Source organism: Chaetodon trifascialis, chromosome 7, assembly GCF_039877785.1.
Source record: "Chaetodon trifascialis isolate fChaTrf1 chromosome 7, fChaTrf1.hap1, whole genome shotgun sequence".
NCBI classification, from domain to species: domain Eukaryota; kingdom Metazoa; phylum Chordata; class Actinopteri; order Chaetodontiformes; family Chaetodontidae; genus Chaetodon; species Chaetodon trifascialis.
Window position 1 is genome coordinate 18,960,712 of NC_092062.1, and position 21,437 is coordinate 18,982,148.

A 21,437-nucleotide genomic window follows, 5' to 3' on the forward strand; every position below is an offset into this window, starting at 1 on the left:
TTCTGCAGAATGTACCATATCACAATATATATTGATATCATGATATAAAATTACAAATACCGTGATAAAGGATCACCCCGACTTTCCAATTAAGGCAAAATGCATCAAAGTAATAATCCGACTTTTGAAAACATCACATTCTTTTACTTGAAATATAAAAATTACAACAAAACGTCGATGCACATCAATAAACCACAAAGAGTGAACATACTACTACATATTCATATGTAGTAATGCAACGAGACAAGGTAGGAAGGGAATATGAAGACCTGACAAAACGTCTTTTTACTCCTTGCAGCGAGGTAAGTGGACATCTCTTTGAACACGACACAGATGTGACAGAACAGTCCCAGTAAAGCAAGGCCTCTCCTCTGTAATCTTTTTTTGTAATCACATCTTGGATTCAGTCTGAGTCTCCCTCCTCCATTCCAACAGCTCCCACCACGGCGGCCAACTCCTGGTCACTGCCTTGGAGACGATCCCCTGCACACACACACACAAACACTCACTTGTTGCATCTATGTGTAGATCCTGAATGTTGGCCATGACACTGATGAAGTTTTCATTCAGGATGAGTGGATAAAATGCACCACTCTGTAACCAAGCATCCCTACGACCAAATTGACACGATTGACTGTTGTTTATATTTAAATGCCATTATGAACTGGAATGTATTAATTGTGTTATTGTGAGTACACATGTTCACAGAAATGCAATGAAAATGAGAGCAATTAGTCTGTCACACATCACGATGAGGGACAGCCTTAACTTTTAAACCTGTTCTGTGCTCTCTGTGAAAGCTCACGCCTATTTTTAGAAAGTGGCTCACACATCAGTGGAGGAATCACACCATTGATGTTATCAGATGGCTTCGAATCTCCGTGGAGTCTGGAAACCACAAAGCAATTAGCCTAATAATTCACGGCCGGCTCAGACAGGCCGGTCTCTATGGTGACAGCAAAATTCAGTGATAAAACGCAAAAACCTGAAGAGGGAAATACTAACGGATGAGCTCAGCGATTGCTCTCTGCGTTCTCCTCTCCAACTTCTCCAGTTTCTTTGCCACATCACGCTTTAGATCCCTAGATACAGAATCAACAAAAAGACAATGTCAGTGACAAATCATCTTTGATTTCATGCACAGGATGGAAAATAATTTTCAAAAAGCTCATACCAGTCGGGTTTTCTTGGGGCGAGGTTGGCTAAATCCTGTGGAAAGACAATAGCTGAATATGGCAACTACAACCACCACAACTACTATGCTTCTTCAAAAGAGGAAATCACACTTGGACGGAAAGGAGTACTCACCACTTCTTCAATGATGGGCTCTGGATGAGCAGCCTCTAACTGGTCTTTTACTTTATCCTCCACTGCAAGCAAAGAATACATATCATGAGTCATAAAGGATACAAGACAATGGCAGCAGTGGGCAACACTCATGTGCTATGACCTTCCAGGAAGTAAAGTAATGACAGTATGATACTAACAGCACTCAACAGAAAGGCACTGTGACATTAAAATCATCTGAGTTGATGGTTTGTTTGTTTGTTTTTTCAAAGCTTGTCAATGACTGACGAATTCTCACCTGATGCAGGTTTGGCTTTGGGCACCTGCCTCCCCTTAAGCTCTTCATCCTCTGGTGTGTAGTTCCTCAGCTTCAGCTCTCTGAGGACCAAAATACACAGTCACAAACGTCTACTTTTAGTGGTAGGTTTGATAAGAGATGCTAACTGATACATTATCAATCAACAGGTCTCTCTCACTCTTTTTCCACACACACTTGTGAAAATCCAGGGGGTGGCAGTGTAGGCAAATATATTCCACTAGAGATTAAGGAGCATAAAAGACCATCTGCAAATCCTACACAGCTGCACCTCTAATGTCTGAAGGGGGTCGGGTATAATGTCCCTCTTTATTCCTATGAACACGTCTGATTAACATGTTCCACCTGCTCCTGGGCACGGACTTGAGGAGAGCAGCGAGCAGCTGAGGAATGCTTTCCTTGATGTTGAATTACGCAGTCTTTCATCACATCTCCACACACAGGAATTCTTGGCGAGTTTAGCTGACATCTCTGCAGATTATACCCAAAGTCCAGGGGCAGCCATGAACTACTGTCTGACCAAGCACGGACCAAGAGAGTTATCAGCTGTTGTGGGCTTAATGTGGATTTGTGATGAGGCTCGAGAGGGTGCACCCTTGGTACATTTGTCACACCCCTGCTACCGACAGACAGACCAATGCCTTGTATGGGTAGGGCAGGAATGCTGGTCATGTTCTGCCTTTGGCTGACTGGGGTCCACTCCTCGTCCACACATCTCTCTCTGCCTCCTGCTCAACCTTAAACTGAATTCTTGTGCCACTCTCTCACACACACACACACACACACACACACACACACACACACACACACACACACACACACACACACACACACACACACACACACACACACTTAATGTAATTTATTTATTTATTCATTTAAAGTGAAATAAAATCATAAGTAATATAAAAATGACATGAACTTAGACAGCAACTATAATAAAATGAAGGAAACTTGTTTCTTGATATTAGGCTGACTTTAGGTCACTAACTTCACACCTGGCCAGGGCCTACAGGTGATAAACAGATAATTTATCTCTAAAGATCGTCCTCTGAGAAGCAAGATTTGGTGCAATCTCCTTTATAATGTCTTAGAATTTTACATTTCTTGTAGAAACTGTGGCACAAAGGGGGTGGTGAATGGGGTCACCATAATGTATTATAGAAAAAACTAATGAGGGGTCACGCACCCCAGCGGAGGACCAAAGCACAGATGGGCAGACACATACTGAAGAACATTGCCCTCTTAAGTCCCACCACAGGCAGGGCAGAGAAAAACAGGCTGGACACGTAATCTTTCTACATTGTCTTTTAGTTTGATGCGTCCAAACTTTAAGAGTTCGCTTCCGCATTTCCACTTCAAGCAGCGGCATCAAAGAGAGCCAGTCATAAATTCGCAGCATTGACCCAAGTGTGGCCCTCTCCAAATGTTTAGAGTGAATGGTTGTGGAGGAGGAGGAGGTGAGTCAGTGTTTGAATCTTTACGCACTCTTATCAATCTACCTGCCCCTGTCTCCACAGCAAAAATAACTCCAGACGACAATCAGCCTTTTCATTTCCACATGAGTCACAGAGGTTGTTAAAGCTAACATGTAATTAGCTCATTATCTTAGAGGCTTCTGAACTTGAAACACATTTGCTATTTCCTATTATGTTAAATCTACTTACCTGTCAGTCTATCTGGAAACAGTAGCTCTAACAACACTTAACAAGACTTAACAGGAAGAGCTGCCTGGTGTGGCTGGTGCCTTTTGTGGAATAGGGGTGGAGGAATGTATGATAACACACACAGAGCTGTAAAAGCCCAACATATTAAAAACTTGTGGATCATCCATCCATCATCCACAACTTGTGTGAGATTGTTGTGTTCTTTCATGGCTTGTTTTGGAAATTTGATCTCTCATGAAATTTTAATAGCAAGACACATTATACTCACACTCTGCTACAGATGTGTGTCTCAACTGAGCAAAACACAGATTAAAAAAAACTCAGAATACATTGAACACTGACCTTTTCTCTTGACTAACAAATGTCTAAATTAGGCCTTTAGTCTCTGCAGCTATTCTCATGAGAGAGATCTGTTCTATCGGACTGGAGGAAACACAGTGGCACTCCCTCAGTGCAGTCATTAAATATAAACAATGGAAAAAAAGGTCCTGTAGGACAGGAAAGATGGCTGCTCATTCCTACTGACTGAGTTGAGTAACCTGCTGGATATTTGAGCAGTTAATAGCACGAGGCTGTGAGCCGGCCCAGTGTAAACACTACATCTCACAACCTGCACTGGGCGGTGTTACAAGAAGATGGTGTTCAGATAATGGTCAGATAAATGCTCTGAAGATTTGAGGATGTACTTCTATATCAGTTTCAGTTCCGCTTGTGCAGCTTCAAAAGACTCAAGTGAAAGGTCGAGCAACAATAAGCAACAGTTGCAAAAATCATGATGTGCTTTTATTGAAGATGTGATGAAAATAAACAATAAAAACAAGCAAATAACAGCTATTTTTGTGTGTGCTGTGATGAACCAACCTGTGCCTCTCCTCAGTAGTCTCATCTAGTAAAGTTTTTTTCTTCTCTGGCTCCCCATCGTCCTCTTGCCCCTGTAAAAATATCACCAAGCCATCTTTGAAATAACTTCAATTTACCATAAAGTATTTCCAAAGTAAAAATCTCATTCTTCAGTCAATGGACTGGCCAGAATTAGCAAAATTTTTAATATTGTATTCTGAGATAAAGAAACATTGAAATATTCAATAAATACTGACAACTACACAAGACAGAGGCAAAAAGATGAGCCCTTTAACCTAAGCATCAGCCCATTTCACAGAGTAATTAAGTAAAAGTCATTATTTGGGACTCAAATGAAAAAGTAACATTTTAAGCTTGACTATTACTGAAGGCTTTTAACTATTTAGGAGATGCTGAACTTTCAGAACTGGGCCGATTAAATTAGGAAAATCAAATCACTTGTTGCTTCAGGATGAGCTGTAACAACAAAAAAGCTAACAGCAGCAGCATTTCAGACTGTGGCCTACACTAAATCATCCACTTTCTCCAAATCATGACATAGGCTTGCAGAAATTCAGGGAAACATTATATTGACCCCAAGTGAACAGAGTAACAAGCATATTGAACTCCTCCCATCTTCCATTTTCCTGAAGAGGCTTCCTGTCCACCTGCGAGAACAATTCGGGGGACTGACTCATTCTTGAAGTGCAGCACAAAAGGAAAACAAGCCCCAGCTTCAGGAATGTCAACAATCGTTTATCAAACATCGCTAGCCAAGCCAGTATGCTTCTGTTCAACACTAGCTGAGAGAAACACGCTGGAGTCGAACTGCCAGAACAGTGGCTTACACACTGAACAAGGTTTCCTGTTGCAAGAAGAAATCATTTCCAGAACTGAATGACTGTCACAATGGAGCAGAACAAATGTAATGTTTCAGTGGTTCAACACAGGGAGCAAGTGAAACTCTGCTCCAATGATCTGCTCTCAGTCCAGTAGAACATGTGGGCCGAGACCAAAGGTTGGGATAGTGAATTTATCACTGGCACAATTTGCTGAAAGTACAATGCTGCTGATAAGACAGAGTTCTCAAACACCTCTGACACATAACTTAAACTTTACAGTAGAGTTGGGCGGTATCCAAATTTTGATACCGTCAAACTTTCCCCACATTTTCCCGGGGCATACGGTATTACCGTGACTAATTAAAAATCACTTTGCAGGGCAGCGTGACATGCGCGCAGTTCAGACGGTCAATGCTCAAGCGAAGAAGCACCAGTCCTAACTTGTAGCAAACCAGAATGACGGTGAGAAACTCAGTTAAAAGCCTCTACCAAGCATTGTCACCCAAACGAAACATAATTCATACCCCACGAAATTATGTGCGCATTTAACAACAAACACGAAAACAGCGCACGTCAATGGCACTATCTGCTGATTTCACCACTTCACGCAAACGACCAAAGCCCGGTATCATATGAAAGCAGAGAGTCTGATGATGACGAAGATGTCTGCCTCCTCACTGTGCGACGTAAACTCGGTGAGCTAGCAGCCAAAAAAGTACCAGAAAAAAACTTCGCTATATCATAAGTTTTACGTTTGCTGTTTTGTGGTCATATGTTATATTCCAGCCCGAAAAAATGCTGCTAATGTCTCCTCCTATGACTCTGAGACTGTGTTAGTTTGAGATCAATCACGAAGGTCCTGCTTGTTTACATAAAAAGGAGGTGGTTTCTAGATTGGAGGGAGCGCTCTTCATGCAATAACCTATCTCTGGGGTTACTTCCTGCTGGATCGCCATTGGTGTTTCTATGGTGAATGTGGTCGGGTCGCTGAGCTATTGACCAGCGAAACCACGCAGTTAGTTTCATCGCTCCGTCTCATGAAAGAGCAGAGCGCTCACAGAGGACTCTGCTGAGCAGCCCGAAATGTTATTTTACAGTTTTATTTGCATTTCGTCCTTTTATGAGAGCTAAAAATAATAGCAAGCAGAAAAAGGCTGAAAAGGTGTTTTCAACAGAGGAGTTTCTCCGTGTGCTTGGACGAGATAACGGTACTCTGCCCAGACGCGCCCATATGAGCGCCTGGACATACCTGTGTTAAAACATCTGTAAAACTGCTCAGGTTCATTTTTTTAGTATGTAATTTTGCACAGTCACCTTTTTCTCGAGTAAAAATTCAACCAGATACATTGAACGAAGTGGACTTCATTTTTGTTATGATGATGCTACAATTATGTTAGACCCCTATAGACCTATATGCGCAGCATTTTTTTTAATGACGGTAATGAAACTGATACCGTTGCTATTTTTAGATACCGGGATACCTTAATACCGGATTACCGCCAAACCCTATTTTACAGTGCAGCGTGTGGCAGTGGCCAGAGATGTGCTGTTATTTGTTTTCCCCCACTGAATTTTCATGTAAATGAACTATCTCCACATTTCATTCAAATCCTCTTTTACAGCAGTAAAAGTTAATTTCTCTCTTATTCCACCTTCCTCCATAAGAAGTGGATTTTTACTGGCATGCCACATTGTCCAGTTTAAAGCTGTGTGACAACGAACTTGATAGGGCAAAGATAAACAAACACAAGTCCCAGTTACCACAACATTTTTCTGTTAAAGTTTACTCTCTAGAAATCTAAAACTTCCCTCCACACCACCCTCACCTCTGCGTTCATCCAGACACACATCCAAACACACACCCCTACACATGTACATCTTCATCTCTTCCCTCATCCACTGCCCTTTGCCTCCTCATCAACTCATCATTTCCATCTATGGGACAGTACCATTTAGAAACTGTGTGTTTACAAAACCATTAGTTACACAACAAAAATCACAAAACAACAAAATCAATAAGCAGGCACCACATACAAGAAACTAAGCAACATACACTCTGAAAATAACAGAAACTGACATTAAAAACTGACATTGCTAACAGCAATTACTCTACACATCACCAGGACGCTACTAAATACAAACTGATGAAACACAAAGGTTTCTCAAGCATGTCTAGCTGCATGCCTCCATCCGCCATGACCATCGGTCTCTGAATTGTGGATGTTGCAGTCTCAGCATGAAAGTTATTTTACCATACTGAGACTAATATACATATATATGTATGTATGTATGAAGTAAACATATATGCAGTAAATATAATATATAACCCTCCAAAATACATGTGAATGGTTTGTAGACTCCACTCCACATTTCCTCCAACATGCGCTTGTTAATCTGGGGTCTATTTGGCAAAGGATGTGAGGGGCTCTAAACAATCAAGCTATCATATTTTTTAGAATCAAGGATTATTGTTAAATCAATTCAAAGATTTCACAAAAGTAAATGGCTGATATCCTTATTTATCGCATTTATTTATTCTTAAAGAAATTCCCTGATATCCTCAGGATTTCTCTGACTACTTTTCCCCAGTTCAAGACGTTTAAAACCACTGGTGTCCGCATATATCTATATCAGAGAAACTGTTCAAAATACAGATTAAAATGAGAAACCTTAAAAAAAAAAAAAAAAAGATTCATATCACTGTGAATCAGCAGAGATCCTAACATAAAGAATGGGACAGAGCACCTGGCCCTGCAGCCACCATCTATCCTGTTCCTCTGTCTGTCAACAATCTTTTAAATGCATTGCTGAGCATCCAACAAATTTCTTAAATACAAGGAAGTCTAGCTATTAATACAGCTCCGGTTTTACCAAACACTGTACAGATAAGCATAAGGGTTGATCTGTGTATACAAAATACCCTGAAATGCCTCAAAAGCACAAACAGTATAATAAGAGACCCAAAAGTTGAGAGGCTAATTTGAACATGTGACTTCTGTTTGATTTTGGTATTTCCCAAATGATCTATAAACTGAGTGACTGTGGTAAATATACAGGGACTGTTGTTGTAAACTACCCACGTATTCTAGTCAATTCTTATTAACTAAGATTTAGCTAAGATACTAACTTTCACACATGACTACAGGTTATCTTCGTCTCTGAGACAGAAGTCCATTCAAGTTAGCTTCGGAAATTAGCTGCACAGGCAAACCGGATAAACTGTAAAGTCAATGTTGAACTTAACTAGATCTAAATTAAATATCAAAACCAAGAGATACATCCTGTCAGAGCACATCAACATATCCATGAACCAACTTTGTGACTGATTTGCTAAGTTTAACGACTATGCTAACGCTCTCTACAAGCTAAGTCAGCTAACGTTAGCTACCTTACTGACAAAATGAAGCGCTGTTTACCGGCTATGTTGCATTTCTAAAAAAACAGACATCCTCAGACAAAGCACTTACATGAATTTTTTTGTCTCTTAGAGCTTTTAGCCTCTCCTTTCTCTTCAGGGCCTGCTCTCGTAGCGAGCCAACATTTCGCTCCATGTTTACTTGCAAACGCCGCTCAGTTGTCTCTGACATCCATTGACGGTCCTGCCTGAGGATGTAGAAACGACCGTCGACCACATCGATTACAGTGGCCTGTTGCCTGATCGATAGTATTTGTGTTTTCTTGACAAATTTCTTCAGCATTATCCATATTATTATTGTTATTATTATTGATTGGATTTCAAACATTCTCATTTAGAAATTGAATTTGTATTGAAGGTAAAGAGATTTTCTAAAATCTAAACACTAACAACCTTATGTAGGAGTTATGTGGATGCACTGGCGCATGGAGTTACACTTCAATTGATTTATTTAACTATCAGAAACTTACTACATAGACTATTTTCAAATAGCTCATTTAAGCCTACTTGTGTACTATGAACAGATCTTTACATTAAGGCGACAGACTGGCACACTGTCCCGTCTGTTGATTGTCAGGTCCTGGTTAGGAATGTAGGCCATCGCCATGGTAATACAGCTGCCTCCAGCTTCACTGTGTCCATAATGTCCAACATCATTGTGTAACAACACAAACCTGATTGTGTTAAAGATGCAAGAGTAAATATCAAAACACTGACAAATCAATAAATTGCTAATTTGTAACACATGTTAGTGGCCAATCAAGTGACAATTAACAATTAACATTAACTCCTGGATCCCAAATTACATATAGAGTAAATTGACAGACAGGGAAAAAGTTGTCTGTACAGCAATCTATCCAACAGATGTGCATTTTATGTGCTTTTGTTCAAATTTTAGCAACTGACCCACAAAAAACGAGTGCTAAACTTACAGTATGGTAAACATAAACTTATAGTCTGCTTTTTATGTAATTTATGTAAAACAAACAGAATGAATGGGTAAGCTGTTGCCAGACCATGTAGGTTTACAGTATGTGGAGTTAACCCAAACACCACCAGGACCACTTAAAACATGCAAACTCTTCTTCATGTGAATGCATTTTTCAGTATCTATCTGTATAACACCGCTTTTACTAAGGTCTCTCAGGGTTACAAGGTTATTGATCAATAGTCTTCATTGGGAATATAATAAAATGATGAGCAATAGTTATTTCTTATTTCACTACTAAGGCACCAGGAACCTGTTAGAATCTAAAGTTTAGTCATGTGTTTGTTTGTGCTTTTGTATTATCAGCACTGAATATTGCTTGCTGTCCATCATCATCCTCAGTCTACAGAAATTGCTCAACAAAGGCTTTTTGTTCAGAAAACGAGGATCATTTGCACATATACAAGCATATTTGTGCGGCCTTTCTTTCTTTTTTTCCTATTGATTACTTCATAGAAAAACTGCATTTCCACTTCATCTTTGGCAGTGCATGTAGCTTTTCTGTATCAGTCCTGCAGGAGGCTGCGTCTGTGTGTTTATGTGTGTGTGTCTTTAAGAATATCAGCCTACCTGTGAGCATGATCTACAATCAACTCTTCACTGTGTTTCTTGCCTTTTTGGAGTCCGACTCCAGTTGATGATCACTTGCTCCTGACCATCACATGTGAGACAGGACTGCACACCTCTACTGCGGGCAGCGCAGTCGTTTCTTGGTCTTGAGCGGATGGCATCTGTCGCTTCCGTGGGAACTCTCTCCAATAGGAATCATACAGCAACAAATGCGGACATGGGTGTTTCTCCAGACATGCATTTCCACGCATTTTTGTTCCTGGTTTCACCATTTCGACAGTGATCGCGGCGTGGCCGGATCTACACCGTCATGTTTTGCTTTTTCATGCCACTCTGCTAACTTTGCGTGCCGAGACAGAGGACACTTTTGTGTGGATTACTGCGCCTGAATTTGCAGGAATGGTTCGCAGGAGCGTGCCGCGTCCTCCTGTCTTAAGGAAACAACTTCAGACAGCCCCGGCTTCGCTCATCACTTTCACGATTTATTAAAACAAAACAAAAAAAGGTGAAATAATGAGCAACCACAAGGGCGGCGGGATGCCATCGAAGGAAAGGCTGTATGAGCTGTGGATGTTATACTACACAAAGGTGAGTGCAAGTGCGGAAGACCTGACGGTGACACCTGTTGTTGCAGCGGGTGCTCTGCCTGAAGTTTAAAACATGAACCGATACACACACCATGGTGGTCTGTGATCCGCACCGTGTGTCCTATTTCTGCCGTGTGTTGTGAACGGATAACATGAGGAAGTCGCCTGTTATTGCCTGGTCTGTTTGTCCAGTAGCTGTTTGTTTACCCAGAGGCAGAGGCTGCGCTGCGCATGCCGGACACGGATATCATGTCGTATCGTAGGACTGTGTCACTGAACCACTGAAGTTATTGACAACAGAAAGCAACCACGGAAGCAGATTAACCCTCTTAAAGAAGTGTGTTTGATCGTGTACCTGCCATGCAGGTGTCACTGAGGCTACTTCCTGTTCCTGTTCTTCCTTGTCTCTCTTCCTCAGTGAAGCACATTTCAGCTATAATGGGACTGATATTGTAGTGGAGCCTGTTTGCATTGTCCAGGAAAAGACCATATTCTCACTGATTGGCACCAGCAGTACATTGCCTATTATAGTTCAAGTCTAAAATCTGAACTAGTTTGGCAAGATCCTCAACTGTCACATTGCTTTATGAGGTATATTAGTCTCAGATGTTGCCCCCTGTGGGTACAACTACAGCTCATTCCTGTGTTTGTTCATCAAGGTGCAATATCCTGGTAATAACGATGAAAGTAAATGAATTGGACAAAGATATTGCATGTGCCTTCATGTCAAGTCTCCTCTTGAAGGAGGAAGAACGTTTGGCTGTGAATAAATGACGTGTTACTATTTAATGTGTTTGCAATCTGCTTCCACGCCTGAGGACAGAGAAAACAAGATGGGACTTCTCTCAGTGTTTGCATGCACTGTATGTTCTCTGTGGGACATTAAGCTGAAATAACTGCAAAAACGCCATGAGGGCATCAGAGACACAAGTGAACAAGAAGTGTCAGAATCAGTTCTGAGGGCAGGAACAATCAAAGTGGACATTGCGGTCAGTTTGGACACATCCCAGAGGAAGTGTGTCTCTAATACGCCCTGTTACTTGTTCTCTGGGCTGCTGCTGCTGCATGCACAACTGTGGATTTACTAAACCTTTCACGGTCTTTAACAAACTAAACAAGTTGTAGGCACTGCCACAAATAATCCACAGCCAGAAAGAGTCATCGGTGTGTGTGTATGTGTGTGTCAGAATATGACAGCTGTCTAGCATCTCCATGTGCAAGACCACTCCCTTATTAAGCTGCCTCTTGGCTCTCAGTTGGCTCTCTTCAGTTGCCCTCAAGGTTAAAGGAACAAAGTTTCTAATAGTCTTTTCTCACCAGACAATGACACATAGATTTGCGAGCTTTTTGGAGATTAGTGGATTTTGCTTTTGCATGTGTGCACATGACCTGCCCTTATTGGTGAGCTGCGTTGACGGATGACAGAGGGACATGGACTCATTTGAGCCCAGTATTAAACGTCACCACCTTGTGTGACTCAAAAACACAATAGGCAGCAGAACCACTTCAGAGAACAAACACTTGGCTCTCTTACAGAAATCAACATGTCACTGTATGTAATGTTTTTGTTGTCTGCCTGTTAGTCAAGTTGGTACATACAATGTCTTTTTTTTTTTTTAAACTGGACACATCCCAACTCCGACTCACAGGCCTTGTTTTCTGATTTGTGACACAACATGGAAAGTTCTGACTATTGCAAATGAGTCAACCTGGGCATAAGACCTGAGCTCTATTAAATAGGCTTCTTGTTAGTGCTGTAAACAAGCCTTTACTTACTAGTAGCAATGGCCTAACACTCTCTGTTTGAGTGCCAACAAACACACCCCTGCAGCTGTCTTTATTCTGCGTAGCAGCTCTGAATATAAGTCTGTAAGTATTTCAATCATTTCAGTTTTTTTTAGCATTAATCAACCTCAGTATGCAAGAGATATCCTGACAGCATCAGTGCATGTTTGCTCAGATGTTCAGTAAACCTCTATAGCATCATATAGGAGTATGCAATATATAATAAATCTGTTATGAATCCCAACAATTGATTCGAGCATGTCTGAGTACATACAGTATGACAGCCGCTGTTCTGTATCTGCAATAAGAAAAGGCCAACCTGCTTAGGCTTGTTGGTGATAAAGGAGCTCTGCTTCCTCCGATTGTGCAAGAAGTCACACGCCCCACGCAAAGACTTTCAGATCAGCTGAGGTCTGAGGACTGATGTGAAATGTTGAAAAGCCATTGTGATACAGTATAAACATATCTTGCACTAAAGTTGGCCCAAAATGACGCATTTTCTGTAAATGACCAAACAAACAGGCAAACAGATGAGCTGATGATTTTCTGGATAGCATCTTCTGTTAAAGACCAGAGGGTTGATTATTTGCTATATTCGGGACAACACTGTATGGACACATCGTTTCACCACAGACATGCATTTATTGCATTGACAATGTAAACATACAGTGTTTATTGACGAAACGCTTCTTTGTTATTGAGCTCCTGTCAGCGTCAAGCGAAGCCATGCTCAGTGCACATCATACAATGAGCTAAACGTGCCTGTCTCCTTCATTTGCTGGAGTTGAAAACCGCATTGCTGGCACAATTTCAAAGCTCCATATCTCATATCTGAGAATGTGTTTCAGACCATCATCAAATGCTCTTGCCTGACAGATATGGACAGACACAGAACAATCTGATCCAATCACAGAGGGAGTAACATGACTTGTTGGATCGTGTCTGAAGACACCCAAAATGGTATTGTTTTTGGATGTGCTTGTTCTTTTATCCAAGTCATAATACAGGAATACTGGAGTGTACTGACAACAGTTAAAGTAGTTTTGTGTCCATACATGCCAGTTGTAGGGCTATAACTTCAGTTGTCTTAACTGAATACTTTGCAGATGCATTTTGCAATTAATTAGTAGATAATTTAGCTCATAACTGTGGTCAAATAAGTTACCAGAGCCCATAGTCAAGTCTTAATGCCACCTATTTTGTCACTAAACTGCTAAAATACCCAGCTGTGGTCAATTTGCAGTTATACAAACAGAGAAAAATGATCAAACCCTCATCTTTGAGAAGCAGGAGTCAGTAAATATTTGGTATTTTAGCTGGATAAATGGTGAATAATCCATTATTAAAATAGTCACGACCCAATTTTCTGTTCATTGTTTAATTGACTAATCATTGCAACTGTTGCTGACCTTCTAAGTCTCGTAATCTGAACGAAAGTGAGAAAGGACGAAGCATCTTTCCCCAGTCGCTTCAGAATGAGGGGCTGACGTCACAAGCTGCTGAAAAAAGTGTGTGATTATCCTGTGATCATCAGCTTGAGAGACTGTTGGAGGGACTAATTAAAGCCTGCAGTGGTAGAAATGGACCACAGTGACCACCTGACTGCTGCCCATCCACACAGCCGTGAAGCCACCTCCTCTGCCTGCTGTGATCAGAGAACAGTCACATTTCCTGGCTTTTGTCACCACGTCATCAGTCAACCTACTGTTTCCATCACTGATCATGCTATGATTCAGTGTGCCACGCTGAGGGGTGCAACAACAGCAGCCATCGCCTGCAGCTCACTACGACTGTCCCATGAGCCCTGTGACTGAATCCCCTCGTGTGCCTCCGTCTCCCCTGTTTACCAACAGAAGGGCCAACCAGGAAAATCAAAGTGCTCTTTGCTTTCACTTGTGCAGGAAGCTGGAGCGAAGCAGAATGCCAAGCAGCAGAGAGCGGCACAGCTGCTTGGCCATGTGCAGAGAAAACAGAGATAAATGACACAGTTTGTAGGGGTTGGTGCCTCATGGTTGGTTTGTGACATCTGTTCTAATAGTGTCTTTGATTTGCCTCTTTGTTTCTTTGCAAACACACATTGAACAAATCCTTGAGCGGGGTGATGAGGGAAAGAAGTCGATAGAAGTAAAATCAAAGGATTTGTATTTTTGGAGAGGTGTGGATCAATACTAATTTTGTAAAATATGATTTTTAGGAGGGTCACGGGCATACACCAGGTGCCTGAACCTATTTTGCTGCAGAAAACCGTAATGTGTTCCCCTGGTTTTGCTTCTCATTAGCAAACTAGATTCACTTCCTATTTGCGATCTAATTTTTTTCAAATTATACACTAAAAATCTATTGGTTGCAGTTGCCCCCAGCATCAGCGTACCTAAAAATCACATCAGAGCATCTGAAAGGAACAGAAAAATGATACTTCCTTACTTATAAAACTAGAAAAGCAAAGCTTATTCTCTCCATGTAGTCAGGTTCAGTTTAACATCCATATGCAAACTCACAAATTCCAGATCTTGTCACTAATTAACCCCTATTACTGCATTTCCAGTAGGCTGCAGTTGATGACATTCTGTGCAGGGTATCATCATCAGCAACGCTGTATTGTTAGGTGTCATCCAAAAAGCCTATTATTATATCCTCAGTAATGTTAGGGAGGAATCAGTTATTCTGCTGCTGTATATTTAATTGGAAAATAAAACAAAGCTCAAGGGGTGTTGCAACTATTTCTCAATGTCCTTGCCTCTCCTACCCATGTCTTAAATACCCGATCGTCCAGATGTTAGAGGCACAAAACAATAGGTTGTTTGCAGTTTCCTGTTTTCACAGAGTACACGCAGAGGTTTTATTTAATTTTTTTTCAATAGCTGACCTGTCAAAGTTATTACATAAAGCTTCCAGTGACGGCTTGAATGCATACAAACCAAACTTTCCCCAAGTGGAAATACAGTGTTCCTTCTGTCATGACATTTATTGCCTCATCTTGTCACATTTTAGTCGGTCTCTGTTCTCTCACAGCTCGGCCAGTGGCACATGTTCAGACAAAGAAAGGCAGATTTTTGTTGTGGTCACTTTAGAGAGCTTAAAGGCAGTTATTGATGCTGTGGGATGTTTTTATAGAGACCTCCCTCGTATCTGCTCACAGCTAGCAGGAGACCCAAAAGAGGAAGGGGTTTGATGAAGAGGCAGAGCATGAAGGAAATAAGCGTCGGTTAAAGTGACATGTCATTTCCTGGTTTGCTTGCTTGACGTTGGAAGACAAGAAAGGCACAGGTCAGACCCTGGTGCTGGTTAGGAGTGCTGTGCAGCTTCTGAGCTGCCGGCTGAGGACAAAGCTGAAGGCTCACCTGAGACTGGGTTCGCAAGAACCTGGCACCCTGCTCAGCCACATACAATGAGAGATGGACTGGCTCATAAGTCAATGGCAGTTGGTAATGTACATTTAACATTAATGCAGCATAAGACAAGATACGGTTACTCAATGTTTTCAGAGTTAACTGCATTAGATTTCCATTTCTCTTCAGCAGAGGAACTGTGTCAGTTAGCTGCACATTAGACATGCATTATATATGCCTGAGCTCTGTGCTTGAGGTTTTTGTCACGGTGCAGCTTTGGAAGTAACTTATATCAACTGCAGCACACTGTACATTGCTCATTTCTGCTTGTTGGCCAAGGGGAAGCACCTGATTGATTGTTGCACCATGTGCCATACGCATAGCACTGTCTGCTATTTGTGTACAAGGAGGCAGTCAGTCTGAAACAACTCATGTCTTCCTTCACGCTTCCCGCTCTGCAGAGGCTGCTGTTGCTCATCAAAGTGTTCAGTTTGTTCCATCACACGATCGCATCGAGGAACAGTTCTAGATGTCCTGTGTTTTGCAATTAGGTTTTGAAACACAGGGTTCCTGAGAGAGGCCTGAAATGTCTCAATCATCAGGACGCATTTTTGATCGTTTGGTTTCTTTTATACAAGATTAATTCAGCAGCTTCCTTACTCTAAAGTTGACTTGTTTCTCTGGTGAGCTGCGTTACTCATCTGTGTTATTTAGTCAATGTGAGATTGAGAGACTGATGTGAGGAGGCAAGAGTGGCAGGATATGTTGCACTGCAGAGGCTGATTAAAGCTGAGATAACGAGTGTTGTATGTAAACATCCTCGTAGGGTTGAGAGCATCTTAAATGACATTATAAGGAGGCAGTGGTCTCGCTGAAGGCAATGAAATACAGTTAGTTTTTTCTTTCAACCTCCCTGTTTTTGAAAAGGGAAATAATTGGTAAAACCATGTGTTCCTCTCTGTGAGTTGCATCTCTTTGCAACACTGTTACAAAAACAGGTCATATGGTTTAGTCAGCGCTGTGTTTTCAGCCACAGCGTGTCACAGCTAAACGCTCAACATTTTTTGACAGTGATACAACTAAACTAAACCAAAGAGTTGATTCCATTGACATATATATATACTTACATACATTCTTTACAAAGACTGTGCATGTGCCTCAAGGCGTAAAGTCGACTTTATTGCCTCAAATGCTCTTTCCTCCCTCCTGCAGAAAGATGTGAGTTATCTGCAGCAGTGGTTGGAGGCGTTTGTGGCGTCCTTTGAGAGGCTCATTGATGTGCAGTCACTGGGGCCTCGGAGGTGAGTTGTAACATTTATTTTACAGAAACTACATACCCAAGAGCTCCCACCAGTTTCTATTGCCCAAAGCAGGATTAACTTTGACCCTCTGTAGAGATACCAATGACATGTTTATGTTATGTGTAAACACAGCCCCTTTTACAACGCCCTTTGCCTCTTTGCTGCTGCTGCCTCCGCTCTCTTCACGTCCTCCTCTCCCATCTCCCAGGCTGGAGGAGAGCAGCTCGGAGGTGCCCTTGCTCCCCAGGGAGGTCCTGGTTTTCCTCAGCACCCAGCTATGGGACAGTGCGGTGCACCTCTCAGGCGTAGCAGAGCACAACAGCAGCACCCCACACCCCCTGCTCCTCATCAAGTTCTTCATCATTGTGTGCAGGTGAGGGCTCAGCCTGCTGTGTGCGTGCTTCTTCGTCATGACAGGAAAATGTGTGACATAGTGGAGCTGTTATTATCATGATATTAAGCAGCAGACAGAAGTACTGGACTACATCTTCAGTTGCTGGCCATTTAATATTTCTTCCTTAAATTATGTTAGTGCTGCTTGTAGTAATAGATGTTAGGCTGTTGGATGTATTTTTGTAGGGATAAAACAATATTCAAGTTGTTACCAGCGACCAAATACATTTTTTTGGGTAAATACAAATTTACCAGAGTTCACATAATCTACAAAATTCGGTCATCAAGTTTCCTTTTGAAATATTAAATCATTGCCAATAACAAAGGAGCTATTGATAAAGGGAACTAGATGAATTAGTTTTTCAACTTTTCCAGCAATTGTGATGCAGATTGTGCAAAACAGCTGCAGCTCAGTGTCAGGAAGTCATCCCCTTATGTTCTCTGCATTCACTGAAATGGTCCTTTCTTTTTATTTTTTTTTTTCAATTCTGTTTTTATTATGCTTTTCAAGGTTAACAATTCACCAATCACCTCCTATTGTCTGTACATTACCACAGATTCATCCAGCAAGACATCCACAATTGCACAAGATATACAGTTAGGGATGATTAGTCCTCTCTCAATCACACCACAGATGAAATCAATTACATACAAAAATTAAGAACATAACTCCTTTGACTTAGAACAAGAATGCTGGGGTGCACATCTGTTATACCAAAAAATAAATAAATAACTAAATAAATAAATAAGCTAAATATACTGATGCATAAGGGTTGAAAAGGAAAAACATAGATGAAGAAAGGAGATGGATATAAGATCTATACAAAGGATGGACGGACCGGAGTGACATATCTAATCCATCTTTCCCATCTTCTCAAAAACCGATCCTGTTTTAATCTTATAGCAAAAGTAATTCTTTCCATCTTGAAGATGTTATAAATGATGTCAAACCATTCATCTGCTGAAGGTTTTTCTAGTTTTAGCCACTTTCTTGTTATAGCTTTTCTAGAAGCAGCACTTAGTATCTGAAATAGGTATTTGTCATTAGAGGATACGTTTTCCGATGGTAAAACTCCTAAACATAATGACACAAACTCAAAAGTAATATCTATCTGAAATACTTTTTTCAAAATGTTGTAGAATTGGTCCTTTCTTATGCCTAAGATGGCTATATTGGGTAAGCATCAGGCAGATGTTCTCAACACTCACTTGCGTGAGTTTCTCTTTACTTCTAGGAATATGGAGAACATCGACCCAGACAAGACCCCTGGTTTTGTTTTCGAAACCATCAAGCTTTTGAATTTCTGTTTGGACCAGGTAAGGCTATTTTAAACTGTAGCTCAAACAGGACACAGATTTCAGTGATCTATGTTGAGGCTTGGCTCCACAGCATGCTCAGTATGTCATACATGCAAAGATTATTTAGTGCCATTTTGGCCAAACTGCAGAAGTGTGATATACAGTAGAGAGACCGTAAACCTATACACAATTTATTCTGCTTACAGAGTGTGACATCCTCACCCAGAAGTAACAAAACTAGTTCACAGTGAAAAGAGAAGTGGGCGTGTATGGCCTTCTATTCATTGTACTGGAATGTGTTGTGTTTATTGCATGTTAAAAATAACGTCAAAAACCGATGCACCTGTGCTGAGGATGTGTTTCATTCATTCATGTTCATCAGCTCAAGGCAGGACAAGGGGAGCAGTCGTCTCTGCAGCTGGTTGTGCAGTACGGGCTTGTGCTGTGTGAGAGTCTGTTTGACCCTAATCAGACGTGGAGGAGACGCCTGGCAGGGTGAGTGTGTGCTGCTTTAGCTAGCAGACGCCTGCACGAGTGTGTGGGAGGCGGAATTTAGCCGCACAAAGCCTGAAAGACTATCTTTTGCATTTAACATCTTACCCAACCTTTTGTGATGTGTAACACCCTGTCTTGTGGCCTCTAAGCCTTGAAGTCAAGCCTCATGAGTCGCAGCAGTATTAGCGGCGGTCGCTGACTGATTAGGCGTGATGTGAGTGGGAGTCAGCGTGGTGACTTGAGGCTTTGTGTGTTGCAGGGAGGAGGTGAGCTTGCTGGAGAGGAACAAGTATAAGTTCTCCCCGCTGGCCTTGCCAGAGGAGTTGCCTGCTCTCTTCCATGGTGAGACACTCCCTTCCATCTGCTCTGCCACTCTGATCTCCGTCAGACCTCACATACCACAAGAATCAAACTGTTCCCGCTGCTGCCCAAACACAACTTAGATCTGTCATCTTTGAAATAAACAAACAAAAAAAAAATCGCTCTCATTCGTTCCAAATTTCCTATTAAATCATACTTGCTCTGCTGGTCAGAATCTTAGATTTGGACTAGAAACGCAATTATTCAGCATCTAATTATCAGGTTATCAGTCAAAGCATTTCTAATTATAGAAGAATGTTTGATCAGCGAGCGCTATTCTATAAGTCATGTGGGAAATCTCAGTCTGGGCATGTTTCAGTATGTCCAAATTTTTAGGAGGATTATACCATAATAGCATGCTTTAATTAGAAACATTAAGAGCTAATTGTGTAATACCTTGCCAATTAGCAAGGCTAAGACTTTTCTTTTTTGGCATAACTGAGCTACAGAGGTGCCTTTTCAGGGGCGTTTTGTTGAGCCATTGTACCATGAACGTTTCCCATTGATTATTTATTTATCTGTTTATTTTTACTTAGTTTTATCTTTAGTGGCAGGGGGCTGCAGTCAGTCGCAGCATGTATTAGCAAAGGGGAAAGAAACAACCTTGAGAAGCTACAAACAAAGAAGTGCATTTTTAATTTGCATCTAATTGTTTCTTGGTTTGAACGTGTTCACAGGAAGCCTCCAGGAAAGCGACCAGATCCCGGAGCTCCTCACACTCAGATTGATTCATCTCCAGGGTGCTGTCATCAGTGGAGGAAAGGTGTGCTATCTTATCTGTCCTCTTCATCAGTGATTGCACTACAAGTGCAGACTGAAACTGATTACAGTTACTCTGTCTGTATTTTTGCAGAAGAATGGCCTCCTCTCCATCACCCCACACTCTGTTGAGGACATGTTCTCCGTTCTGCGAGTGTGGTGCTGCAGGACTTCCCCTGAACCCAAGGCCGTGGTGCTCCCAAGGCTGACTTTGCAGTGCCTGACTGCGATGATCCACCTGCTGCACTCCAGCAGCCCCGCGGAGCGGCAGGTGGAGATCAAAACAATACTGGAGAGCTTCTTCCAGCTCCTCAACTGGAACCGTCTGCTTAGCAGTGAGGATCAAGACAGGCAGAGCTGGGAAGACAGCCTGATCTCCCTCCAGAGCCTAATGCTGAGTAAGAGCATGTGCACTAGGTCTTGAGTCTTGCTCGTCTAGAAGAAAGCATTCCTTTTCTGTCTCCTTCAATCAGTGTGGAGGTCAAATAATTGATTTCCCCAGTGTCTGATAAATTACCACATCCTCACAACATCCTTGTTGCCAATTTTAGCTGCCGTTCCTGAGATCCTGCAGTGCTCTGACAGACCAGTCCTGCAGGCTGTGTTCCTCAACAACAACTGCTTTGAACACATCCTCAGGCTCATTCAGAACAGCAAGGTCAGACCCCTGCCCATCTAAAATGTCTCTGTCTGCTCTGTCAGCTCTTCATATCCGTCCTTCTGTCTTTTTTCCTGCCTGTCAGTCTGTCACCTTTTTTATTTATGTCATTTTAGTTTCCGCCACATCTGTCACCACATCTGCTGTCTAACCTCTTTTTATTTGGTCAATGTGAAATATCACAAAAATGTTCATGCTTCCAGCTTATGTTTTGCCCCGCTGCACCTGCAGGACCAGGATCAAACCTGTCTCCATTACCTTTGACAGATGACTTTTTTGTCTAATTGTCTTTTTGTGTTTTGTATGTTTGTGTGTGTTTGTGTGTGTACCTGCTTGTGTAGCTCTTTCAGAGCAACAGGCATAGGCCGGAACGTGAGGTTATGTGTGACCTCACTACATGTTTACTCACAGAGGTCGAAGTGGACCAGGTACTTTCCCCCACTTGGTGTTGATATTGGTCTGTCAGCAGGAAACTCAGCCTTCTTTCCACTCGTTCACAGCTTTGAGCTTTTCAAACAGGAAGCTTCAGGCAGGAAGTCTGGCTCA

The 21,437-nt window shown here is 41.8% G+C and overlaps 2 protein-coding genes across 6 annotated transcripts in view; one reads left to right on the top strand and one right to left on the bottom strand.

Annotated features, from left to right (window-relative positions):
• Positions 1–14: 14 nt before the first annotated feature.
• On the bottom strand, positions 15–8,547 carry ccdc12 (coiled-coil domain containing 12). The gene is made up of 7 exons (XM_070966362.1): positions 8,420–8,547; positions 4,132–4,202; positions 1,586–1,665; positions 1,309–1,370; positions 1,175–1,209; positions 1,006–1,082; positions 15–483 (listed from the first exon to the last, which is right to left on the bottom strand). Exons 1-7 carry the CDS (start codon positions 8,537–8,539, stop codon positions 404–406), a joined length of 525 nt encoding a protein of 174 aa, XP_070822463.1. The 5' UTR covers positions 8,540–8,547; the 3' UTR covers positions 15–403.
• Positions 8,548–9,983: 1,436 nt separating this feature from the next.
• nbeal2 (neurobeachin-like 2) overlaps positions 9,984–21,437 on the top strand; it is a 33,527-nt gene continuing 22,073 nt past the window's right edge. For 2 of the 5 annotated variants that reach the window (XM_070966279.1, XM_070966280.1), the window contains exons 1-10: positions 9,984–10,513; positions 16,839–16,927; positions 17,136–17,300; positions 18,556–18,637; positions 19,002–19,114; positions 19,374–19,456; positions 20,152–20,237; positions 20,328–20,631; positions 20,785–20,891; positions 21,233–21,319. In XM_070966279.1, the coding sequence (XP_070822380.1) occupies positions 10,439–10,513; positions 16,839–16,927; positions 17,136–17,300; positions 18,556–18,637; positions 19,002–19,114; positions 19,374–19,456; positions 20,152–20,237; positions 20,328–20,631; positions 20,785–20,891; positions 21,233–21,319 (1,191 nt within the window). In that variant the 5' untranslated portion in view covers positions 9,984–10,438. Of the gene's footprint in view, positions 10,514–15,549; positions 15,723–16,838; positions 16,928–17,135; positions 17,301–18,555; positions 18,638–19,001; positions 19,115–19,373; positions 19,457–20,151; positions 20,238–20,327; positions 20,632–20,784; positions 20,892–21,232; positions 21,320–21,437 lie in introns of those variants that run through there. The other 3 variants (XM_070966283.1, XM_070966284.1, XM_070966282.1) reach the window with 2 other exon arrangements.

Excerpts from the sequence above, each read along its gene's own strand:
- ccdc12 (XM_070966362.1), bottom strand. The coding sequence starts at position 8,539 with ATGTCAGAGACAACTGAGCGGCGTTTGCAAGTAAACATGGAGCGAAAT. Across the intron at positions 1,666-4,131 it reads ACTACTGAGGAGAGGCACAG|AGAGCTGAAGCTGAGGAACT; the intron begins GTTGGTTCATCA and ends TTTGGTCCTCAG. Across the intron at positions 1,371-1,585 it reads CAAAGCCAAACCTGCATCAG|TGGAGGATAAAGTAAAAGAC; the intron begins GTGAGAATTCGT and ends CTTTGCTTGCAG.